Here is an 11307-nt window from a genome sequence, read left to right as displayed (position 1 = left end):
CGGTCGCAGAACACTTTTTTTTGCCAGGGGCGCAGAGGCACCTCTGTAAATGCCCCTTGACCGCCACTTGAGGAGCGCCCCCTCAGCTCACAACAGCCCTAGCAGTCCGGGGGGAGCCTCGGCTTTCTTAACCTTGCTGCTGGGTGATCCTCTTCCCAAGGGCCGGGCCCTTGAGCCTCTCTCATTCCTGCTCCACCCGGCCACCGGGTGCACGAGCAGAGCCGGCGCTCAATCGTTCTCCGCATTCGATCCCTTCCCCATGACCAGCTCCCTTTCCCGATCCCCCGGCGCTCCACCCGCCTCCTCTCCTCTCCCCAATCCGCGGGTGGGCCAAGGAGCGGAGCTGCTGCGCCTGGCCCGCTTCGGGTCTGGAGGCATGTCTGAAGACCCCAGCGTGCGCACCAAAAGTCGCCTCTTCTCCTGACTTTCTCTTCAGCCATTGGGACCAAGAGAGAGAGAAAGAGAGCCCCTCCGGCTGGAGGTATCTCCCACCTCCGCTCCCTCCTTTGTTTTTGCGCCTACCTTCAGGAAAGGTGGGCATCTCCACCTCTCTCTCTCTCTCTCTCTCTCTCTCGGTCCCAATGGCTGAGAAGAAAGTCAGGAGAAGAGGTGACTTTTGGTGCACACGCCGGGGTCTTCAGGCACGCCTCCGGACCCAAAGCGGGCCAGGCAAGGGAGCAAGTGCGGCAAGTGTAGTTACTGGGATGTATAGTTCACCTACAATCAAAGAGCATTCTGAACTCCACCAATGATGGAATTGAACCAAATATGGCACACAGAACTCCCACAACGAACAGAAAATATATATCAATGACTGGTTGCAGGGGGGCGCCAAAATACTGTTTGCTTACTGTTGAAAATTACCTAGGGCTGCCTCTGTGTCCGATCGATTATTTCCACTTCAGTGGGAAGCTTCCCATCAACAAGATGAAGTATCAGATCATACTTTTCCTTTCCTTTTAATTCCTCCCTTCTCCCCTTTTTCTTTCTTCCCCGGCCTCCCTTTCTATTTCTTACTTCTCTTAATCCCTTTTTATGTTTCCTTCCTTCCTTTCTCTTCCTTTCTTTTTCTTTCTTTCCTTCCCCTCAATACTTTTCCTTTCCTTTTAATTCCTCCCTTCCCTCCTTTTTCTTTCTTCCCCGACCTTCCTTTCTTTTTATTACTTCCCTTCATCCCTTTTTTATTTTTCCTTCCTTTCTCTTCGCTTCTTTTTCTTTCTTTCCCTCCCCTCAATACTTTTCCTTTCCTTTAATTCCTTCCTTCTCTCCTTTTTCTTTCCTCCCCTACCTCCCTTTCTTTTCTTACTTCCCTTCATCCCTTTTTATTTTTCCTTCCTTTCTCTTCGCTTCTTTTTCTTTCTTTCCTTCCCCTCAATACTTTTCCTTTCCTTTAATTCCTTCCTTCCCTCCTTTTTCTTTCCTCCTCTACCTCCCTTTCTTTTCTTACTTCCCTTCATCCCTTTTTATTTTTCCTTCCTTTCTCTTCCCTTCTTTTTCTTTCTTTCCCTCCCCTCAATACTTTTCCTTTCCTTTTAATTCCTTCCTTCCCTCCTTTTTCTTTCCTCCCCTACCTCCCTTTCTTTTCCTTTCTTCTCTTCCCCTCAACTGTTTTTCAATGCACTCAAGTCACAGCAAACCAATAATCCTAAATCCCATGCAAACCCAAAACAGTTCTGCTTTTCCACACACTGATAATTTTGATTTAGGAGAACATTCAGGGGAGAATGCTTCTGGAACATGGCCGGACAGCACGGAAAACTCGCAGCAACCCAGCGATTCCCGCCATTAAATCTTTCGAAAACACAATTTCAATTTAGTTTCCATTTTTTTTAATCCAGTTATTTCCATTACACATGAGGAACCAGAAAATTAAATGAGGTGTTAAAAGATGTAAATTAGAAATATCTAGCCATTATTGGAAATACAGTCCCCTTACCCACTTACGCTCCCAAAAATATCCCTACCCAGGAAGTGTTTGTGAGTCTTCCTTAGTCCTTCAGTGTGATTCTATGGTATGCTTCCACCCCAAATATAGTCAAAATATAGGGTTTGGTATTAGGTATGATTTCAAGGAGCCCCCCGTGGCGCAGTGGGTTAAACCACTGAGCTGCAGGTTCGAATCTGGTGAGCGGAGTGAGCTCCCGCTGTCAGCCCCAGCTTCTGCCAACCTAGCAGTTCAAAAACATGCAAATGTGGGTAGATCAATAGGTACCGCTCCAGCGGGAAGGTAATGGCTCTCCATGTAGTGATGCTGGCCACATGATCTTGGAGGTGTCTACGGACAACGCCAGCTCTTCAACTTAGAAATGGATATGAGCACCACGCTCCAGAGTCGGACACGACTGGACTTAATGTCAGAGGGAAACCTTTACCTATTTTTACTCATGTATGCAATGCTTCTGATATGACACAATAATATTAATATCTATTTTCTAGTCCTGAAAAAATCCATTCTTTTGTTGACCGCCCCCTGCCCCGTTATTATTTCTTTTTCCTTTTTTCCACCTGGTTGTACGAAGGGCTGAGCAACATGGTAAAAAGGAGCAGGAGCGGGACCAGCAAGTAGGGGAGATAAAAGGAGGACAGGGACAAGCGCTCGTAGAGTGTCTCGGGGCCAGGAGGCTGGGACTTGGAGAAGTCACCAAACAGGAAGTGCGACAAGATGGCTGTCACGGTGGTGGCCACGTGGCTGGCGTAGATGATGGCCGGGGTCCGGATCCACCTGCAGTTACCTGGAGAAAAGGCAGAACGGGAGAAAGATTGCCTCAAACATCCTCATATCCATTTGGAGAGCTCTGACAAGTAAAACAGTCACAAATTATTACAACGTCACAAATTCTGAGGATGCCTGCTGTAGATGTGTGTGAAACGTCAGGAGGGAATCATAGAAGTTGTGCTCCCACAGAAGTTGAGGAAGCAAGAAGCCATTTTGTTCCCTTCTGCTTCACGTAAGCCTTGTCTTAGAGGGCACTAGGAATCTAAGTGAGTGTTTAAAATTAGCTGCTGGGAGTGTTTGAGAGGCGAGGTGAGGCTAAATTATTTTAGCCAGCAGTGATTGACAGTTGCAGGGCAGCAATTAGTGGCTCATTGTTCTGGTAGTGAGTCATTCCCGTTTAACCTATATAAGCCAGGGTCTGAGCTCAAGTCGCAGTTGTGTTTTTTACAGAGGCTGGATGGCCATCTGTCAGGGGTGCTTTGAATGCAATATTCCTGCTTCTTGGCAGGGGGTTGAACTGGATGGCCCATGAGGTCTCTTCCAACTATATGATTCTAGGAATCATAAAGTTGGAAGAGACCTCCTGGGCCATCCAGTCCAACCCCATTCTGCCAAGAAGCAGGAAAATTGCATTCAAAGCACCCCCAACAGATGGCCATCCAGCCTCTGTTTAAAAGCTTCCAAAGAAGGAGCCTCCACCACACTCCGAGGCATTATTATTATCATGTCTCTTCTCAGCCTTCTCCTCTTCAGACTAAACATGCCCAGCTCTTTAAGCCATTCCTCATAGGGATTGTTCTGCAGACCCTTGATCATTTGAGTCGCACTCCTCTGGAAACATTCCAGCTTGCCAATGTCTCTCTTCAATTGTGGTGCCCAAAATCGGACACATTATTATCATCATCATCATCATATCTCTTCTCAGCCTTCTCTTCTTCAGGCTAAACATGCCCAGCTCTTTAAGCCACTCCTCATAGGGCTTGTTCTCCAGACCCTTGATCATTTGAGTTGCCCTCCTCTGGACACAATCTAGCTTGTCAAGCTCTCTCTTCGATTGTGGTGCCCAAAATTGGACACATAATAATAATAATAATAATAATAATAATAATAATAATTATTATTATTATTATTATTATCATGTCTCTTCTCAAACTTCTTTTCTTCAGACCAAACATGCCCAGCTCTTTAAGCCGCTCCTCATAGGGCTTGTTCTTCAGACCCTTGATCACTTTAGTCGCCCTCCTCTGGACACATTCCAGCTTGTCAATATCTCTCTTCAATTGTGGTGCCCTGAATTGGACACAATATTCCAGGTGTGGTCTAAACAAGGTAGAATAGAGCATGGGGAGCATGACTTCTCTGGATCTAGACACTATAGAGGCCCAAATCTCGTTGGCTTTTTTTGCCGCCACATCACATTGTTGGCTCATGTTTAACTTGTTGTCCACAAGGACCCCAAGATCTTTTTCACACATACTGCTCTCGAGCCAGGCATCCCCCATTCTGTATCTTTGCATTTCCCATGGATTCCATGGGAATCAGCGCCTTCCAAGTCACCCAGTCTTCTGTGTGCCCAGGAGGGAGTCTCTCATCTGGTATCACCCACGGATTGAGGTTCTGGGTTTGAGCCTGCCACTTTTGGACTCTCGCTTGCTGAGGTGTTGCAGTGAGTATGTCTGTAGATCTTAGAAAACTATTTCTAGATTTAAGTCGTTGATGTGCTGGCTGATACCCAAACAAGGGATGAGCTGGAGATGTCTCTGCCTTGGTCCTTTCACTATTGGCTGCTACTTCCCAGCAGATGTCAGGTGGTGCAATACTGGCTAAGCAGAGTAATTTCTCCAGTGGTGTAGGGCGCAGACACCCCGTGATAATACGGCATGTCTCATTAAGAGCCACATCCACTATTTTAGCGTGGTGAGATGTGTTCCACACTGGGCATGCATACTCAGCAGCAGAGTAGCATAGTGAAAGGGCAGATGTCTTCACTGTGTCTGGTTGTGATCCCCAGGTTGTGCCAGTCAGCTTTCGTATGATATTGTTTCTAGCACCCACGTTTTGCTTGATGTTCAGGCAGTGCTTCTTGTAGGTCAGGGCACGGTCCAGAGTGACTCCCAGGTATTTGGGTGCGCTGCAATGCTCCAGTGGGGTTCCTTCCCAGGTCATCCTCAGAGCTCGGGATACTTGTCTGTTCTTAAGGTGAAAAGCACATGTCTGTGTTTTAGATGGATTAGGGATCAGTTGGTTTTCCCTGTAATAGGCAGTAAGAGCACCTAGAGCTTCTGTTCAACCATCTCAAAGCTCCCTGTTTGAGCGGTGATGGCATAGTCATCAGCATAGATGAAACTCTCTGTCCCTTCTGGCAGTGGCTGGTCATTTGTGTAGATGTTGAACATGGATGGAGCAAGCACGCTCCCCTGAGGCAGGCCGTTCTTCTGTTTCCGCCATCTGCTTCTCTGGCCCTGGAACTCAACAAAAAAGCTCCTGTTTTGTAGCAGGTTTCCTATGAGGCGGGTGAGGTGGTCGTCCTTTGTGATATTATACATTTTTCTCAGGAGGAGGCGGTGGTTCACAGTATCATAGGCTGCTGACAGGTCTATGAAGACAGCGCCTGTGATCTGCTGCCTTTCAAAGCCATCTTCTGTGTGCTGGGTCAGGTTCAGCACTTGCGATGTGCAGCTTTTGCCTTTCCTGAAGCCAGCTTGCTGTGGAATCAGACATGGATCTATTTTTTCCATAATTCTATGCAAAATAAGTCTCTACAGAACTTTGTAAAGACGGCACAACAGGGAGATTGGTCTGTAGCTTTTTGGATCATTACGGTCTTTGCCTGGCTTCAAGATGGCGATGACTCTTGCTTTCCTCCAGATTTTGGGGATCCGACAGGATGCAGTGTTGATACCCCACTTCTCTTCCCACATTCTTGCTTAATAAATAAATAATAATAAAACTTTATTTTTACCCCGCCACCATCTCCGCAAGGGACTCGGAGCGGCTTACATGAGGCCAAGCCCAACAACACATCGATAAAACAATAAACAATAATAAAAACAACAAGCAATAAGCAAAATAAACAATCCAATTAGTATAATCCAGACATGGACAAGAACACAGAAGAATTTAAAAAACTATGGCTGGGCCAGATGCAATAGTTAAAACTTTAAATGTTTACCTTTCCAGAATGCGTAGACTGCTATAGGGAAGAAAGGCAGGTGTAAAAAGGCTTCCAGGTAAATGAACACCTTGAACCAGGGAGGAGGGTCCGCCATCAGGGGATCTTTAAAGGCAGCCGTGAAGGAGGTTAACACATCTGTCAACTGGAGAAGAAAAAAAGAATCCAGTAATTTAATTTTTTTAAAGGTTAATCGCACATATGATATGACTCCGCCCAGCTCTTTAAGCCGCTCCTCATAGGGACCGCATCTAAGAAAGTATTATTTATTTATTTATTTATTTGCAGCATTTCTGCCCCGCCGTTCTCACCCCGGAGGGGACTCAAGGCGGCTTTACGTACCGGCAACGATTCGACTAATTTACAATGTCATAACAATCTCCAGCAAGCCTGCAAAGAATGAGGACGTACTCCATCTGTGTGACAAATGGACGGTGAAGCAACAGCTCCCCTAGTGGTCAGAATACCCTCATCAAAAAGCTGGAATGTTAAGTAGCCTCTGTGTCTGTCTATAGATGTTGTGTGTCTATGGCATTGAATGTTTGCCATGTATATGTACATGGTAATCCGCCCTGAGTCCCCTGCGGGGTGAGAAGGACAGAATATAAATACTGTAAATAAATTTGTGTAGCTTGCTGTCGACCTTTGCAGCCCGAAAGACAGTTGCATCTGTGAAGTAGGAAATTTAGGTACTGCCTACGTGGGGAGTCTAATTTAACTAATTTACGATGCCATAACAATCTCCAGCAAGCCTGCAAAGAATGAGAAAGTACTCCATCAGTGTCACAAATGGACGGTGAAGCAACAGCTCCCCCGGTGGTCAGAATACCCTCATCGAAAAGCTGGAATGTTAAGTAGCCTCTGTGTCTGTCTATATATGTTGTGTGTCTATGGCACTGAATGTTTGCCATGTATATGTACATTGTAATCTGCCCTGAGTCCCCTGCGGGGTGAGAAGGGCGGAATATAAATACTGTCAATTAATAAATAACTATTTCACAAGCTCTCTAAAAGCCACATTTTCACTCTCTTGAGGAAGGTCAGGAGGGATGGGTTTGATCTAATATCCCTGGGAAGTTCCACAGCTGAGGGGCCACCACTGAGAAGGTCCTGTCTCTCGTCTCCGCCAATCGTGCCTGCGAGGGAGGAGGGACTGAGAGCAGGGCCTCCCCAGATGATCTTAAACTCCGTGGTGATTCATAGAGGGAGATATTTGGACAGATAAGCTGGGCCAGAACTGTTTAGACCTAATTGTGCTCAGTAGCAGACTGGCAGCCAGTGTTGCTCATGTAACAGGGAGGTGGTATGTTCCCTATATGCTGCTCTGGTGAGCAATCTGGCTGCCACCCATTGTAGCTTCTGAACAGTCTTCAAAGGCAGCCCTATGTAAAGCGTGCTGCAGTAGTCTATTGGGGATGTAACCACAGTACGTACTACTGCAGGGTTCCGTCCTGTTCAACATCTTTATAAATGACTTAGACGAAGGCTGAGAAGGCATGATCATCAAGTTTGCAGACAATACCAAATGGGGAGGGATAGCCAGTACTCCAGAAGATAGGATCAGAATTCAAAACGACCTTCACAGATGAGAGAGATGATTGGCCAAAACTAACAAAATGAAGTTCAACAGGGACAAACGGAAGACACTCCACTTAGGCAGAAAAATTAAAGGCAAAGATACAGAATGGGGAACGATGCCTGGCTCGAGAGAAGGACGTGTGAAAAACATCTTGGAGTCCTCATGGGCAACAAGTTAACATGAGCCAACAATGTGATGCGGAGGCAAAAAAAGCCAATGGGATTTGGGCCTCTATAGTGTCTAGATCCAGAGAAGTCATGCTCCCCATGCTCTATTCTGCCTTGGTTAGACCACACCTGGAATATTGTGTCCAGTTCTGGGCACCACAGTTGAAGGGAGATGTTGACAAGCTGGAATGTGTCCAGAGGAGGGCAACTCAAATGATCAAGGGTCTGGAGAACAAGCCCTATGAGGAGCGGCTTAAAGAGCTGGGCATGTTTAGCCTGAAGAAGAGAAAGCTGAGGGGAGACATGATAGACATGTATAAATACATGAGAGGAAGTCACAGGGAGGAGGGAGCAGGCTTGTTTTCTGCTGCCCTGGAGACTAGGACATAGAGCAATGGCTTCAAACTACAAGAAAGGAGATTCCTGAACATGAGGAAGAACTTCCTGACTGTGAGAGCCGTTCAGCAGTGGAACTCTCTGCCCCAGAGTGTGGCGGAAGCTCCTTCTTTGGAAGCTTTTAAACAGAGGCTGGATGGCCATCTGTCGGGGGTGCTTTGAATGCAATTTTCCTGCTTCTTGGCAGGGGGTTGGACTGGATGGCCCATGAGGTCTCTTACAACTCTATGATTCTACGATGGCCTTCCAAATGTAGTGACTTGGTGGTGGGTCCATAGGTGACTGTGGAGTCCTATTCTTGATCCTCATGTTCTTCCACAGTGAGGGTGTTGCCTTCCAGGTGGAAGGCAATCCCAGTCAGGGTTGCCTTGTCACATCTTCCTCTTGGCGCGTTTCTCCCTTTCATTCTCCATTTGTGCCTCTTCAAATTCCCCAGCACTGCTGGTCACAGCTGACTTCCAGTTAGCATATTGGAGTTCTATAACAGACGTTGTTGTGACCTTGGTTTTGGCTTTCAATCTGCTGAGGTTGAATGGCTTGCCACCTATCCAATACATGATTTCCACTCCGGTGGGAAGCTTCTCATCAACAAGATGATGTATCATAGTGATGAAGATGGAAAATAAGGTTGGGGCAATAACACATCCTTGTTTGACACCTGATTCCACCTGAAATGGGTCACTTTGGAAGCCATTGCTGTCCAAGATTGTTGTAATCGTGTCATCGGAGTGTGGCAGAGGCTCCTTCTTTGGAGGCTTTTAAGCAGAGGCTGGATGGCCATCTGTCGGGGGTGCTTTCAATGCAATTTTCCGGCTTCTTGGCAGAATGGGTTGGATTGGATGGCTCATGAGGTCTCTTCCAACTCTATGGTGCGTTACGATTGGAGTATCGGGTGGCAACCTGCGCTCGATGGGGTTGCACTCCCCCTGTGGACACACGTCCGCAGTCTGGGGGTCCTTCTGGATTCAGCGCAGTTCAAACTGGTGCGCCAACTGCGCCACATATAGCTTTGCCTCATTTTCTTTTGATGTTGGATCCGATGTGACCCCAACCATTCCTCCTGCTGTTCTTTTCCTCCTGATAAGGATGAATTCTTTCTGTATCGAGCTGGGAATTTGTTCGTAATGGTAAAATATTAACCGCCCAGGGTCAGAGGTCTTTCTTTAGAAAATCTATGGCCTTGGTGACATGTGATAAGAAGAACTATGGCAGGTCAACATAAGGGGCAATGAGGAAACGATGCAAAAAAACCAGTTGGTTTTCATGCTCAGTTCAATAGGATTGTGCTGGGCAGAGAGAACCAGTCTCTAACTATTTATAGGGGTCAACCAACAGTTTAAATTCACATATAAATACCTTGCATTATTTCCACGTATGCTTTTGGGTCTGCATGCCCCAGGGCGCATCTACACTGTGGAATTGATGCAGTTTGGCACCACTTAAACTGCCATGGTTCAAAGCTATGGAATGGTGAGAGTTGTAGTTTGGGGAGGAACTTTGCGCCATGGTAGTTCATAGAATCCTAGAGTTGGAAGAGACCTCATCGGCCATCCAGTCCAACCCCATTCTGCCAAGAAGCAGGAAAATCAAACTCAACAGATGGCCATCCAGCCTCTGTTTAAAAGTTTCCAAAGAAGGAGCCTCCACCACACTCCGGAGCAGAGAGTTCCACTGCTGAACAGCTCTCCCAGGAAGTTCATAGAATCATAGAGTTGGAAGAGACCTCATGGGCCATCCAGTCCAACCCCCATTCTGCCAAGAAGCAGGAAAATTGCATTCAAAGCACCCCCAACAGATGGCCAAACAGCCTCTTTATAAAAGCTTCCAAAGAAGGAGCCTCTACAACACTCCGAAGCAGAGAGTTCCACTGCTGAACAGCTCTCACAGTCAGGAAGTTCTTCCTAATGTTCAGGTGGAATCTCCTTTCCTGTAGTTAGAAGCCATGGCTCCATTGAGTCCTAGTCTTCAGGGCAGCAGAAAACAAGCGTGCTATCTCCTCCCTATGACTTCCTCTCACGTATTTATACATGGCTATCATGTCTCCTCTCAGCCGTCTCTTCCTCAGGCTAAGTATGTCCAGCTCTTTAAGCTGCTCCTCATAGGGCTTGTTCTCCAGACCCTTGATCGTTTTAGTTGCCCTCCGCTGGACAAGTTCAAAGCTTATCAAAGTGTGTTGTTGAAGGCTCACTGGGTTGCTGTGAGTTTCCCGGGCTGCCTGGCCAAGTTCGAGAAGCATTCTCTCCTGACATTTCACCCACATCTATGGCAGGCATCCTCAGAGGTTGTGAAGTCTGTTGGAAACTAGGAAAATGGGGTTAATATATCGGTGGAATAATGCCCAGGGTGGGAGAAAGAACTCTACTCTGCTTGAGACAATTGTTGCAATTGGTCACACTGAATAGCTTTGCAGCTTCAAAACCTGGCTGCTTCCTGCCTGGGGGAATCCTTTGTTGGGAGGTATTAGCAGGCCCTGATTAATTCTTTTCTGTTTTTTGAGTGTTGTTATTTATTTACTGTCCTGATTTTAGAGTTTTTAAAATCCTGGCTGCCATTCAGTGCTAATCAAGGTGTCCCAACAGACCTCACAACCTGAGGATACCTGCCATAGATGTAGGCGAAACGTCAGGAGAGAGTGCTTCTGGAACATGGCCAGACAGCTTGGAAAACTCACAGCAACCCAGGTATCAAAGTGCATTTATTCTACAGTGTGAATGCACTCCTAGATTTCTTTTAAAACATTTTTTTTCCTTTGGGAATGACTTACTTGGGGAGGATAAAATCCAGGGAGAAGAGGCTGCAGATCCACCAGCAAAGTGATGGGGATGTGGGTGAAGAAATAGAAGAAGAAGAGCCACTCCAGGAACCTCGTGGCAGCCATGGCAAGGGAAGGACTTCTGCAGCCAGAGCAGACCACTCTCCTCCAGCTCCCACTGGCTCTTCCGGGGTGGGCGGGGCTTCATCCCTTAAGCCCCGCCCACCTCTTAAAGGGCCCAGCCCCTCTTTGGAATTCCTTTTCAAAATTCCACTCACTTCAAAGTAAACACTGTGAAACAGTCAATCATTCTACAACTCTTCTGTTGCAGTGTTCCCTTCCCCAAACATGTATGCACCCTTCCTATATGTATTTTAAAGTGATTTAATCAAATGGTATGTTTAATTTTATCTTAATAATTACATATTGTGGATTTTACATTTCATTGCTGAGCCGCTTAATAATCTATATAAATAAAAATATAATGGGTCGTTGTAGGTTTTTTCGGGCTATATGGCCATGTTC

At 46.5% G+C, this 11307-nt stretch overlaps 1 protein-coding gene across 1 annotated transcript; it reads right to left on the bottom strand.

Annotated features, from left to right (window-relative positions):
• Positions 1-1812: 1812 nt before the first annotated feature.
• On the bottom strand, positions 1813-10985 carry LOC132763477 (sigma intracellular receptor 2). Its single transcript, XM_060756969.2, has 3 exons — positions 10795-10985; positions 5889-6033; positions 1813-2732 (listed from the first exon to the last, which is right to left on the bottom strand). The coding sequence occupies exons 1-3, from the start codon at positions 10906-10908 to the stop codon at positions 2482-2484; spliced, it is 510 nt and encodes a 169-aa protein (XP_060612952.2). The 5' UTR covers positions 10909-10985; the 3' UTR covers positions 1813-2481.
• Between the last annotated feature and the right edge of the window lie 322 nt (positions 10986-11307).

Source organism: Anolis sagrei, chromosome 11 (genome assembly GCF_037176765.1).
Source record: "Anolis sagrei isolate rAnoSag1 chromosome 11, rAnoSag1.mat, whole genome shotgun sequence".
In the NCBI taxonomy this organism is placed as follows: domain Eukaryota; kingdom Metazoa; phylum Chordata; class Lepidosauria; order Squamata; family Dactyloidae; genus Anolis; species Anolis sagrei.
Note: the sequence above shows the minus strand (reverse complement) of the source record. Positions and strands in the feature narration are given on the sequence as shown.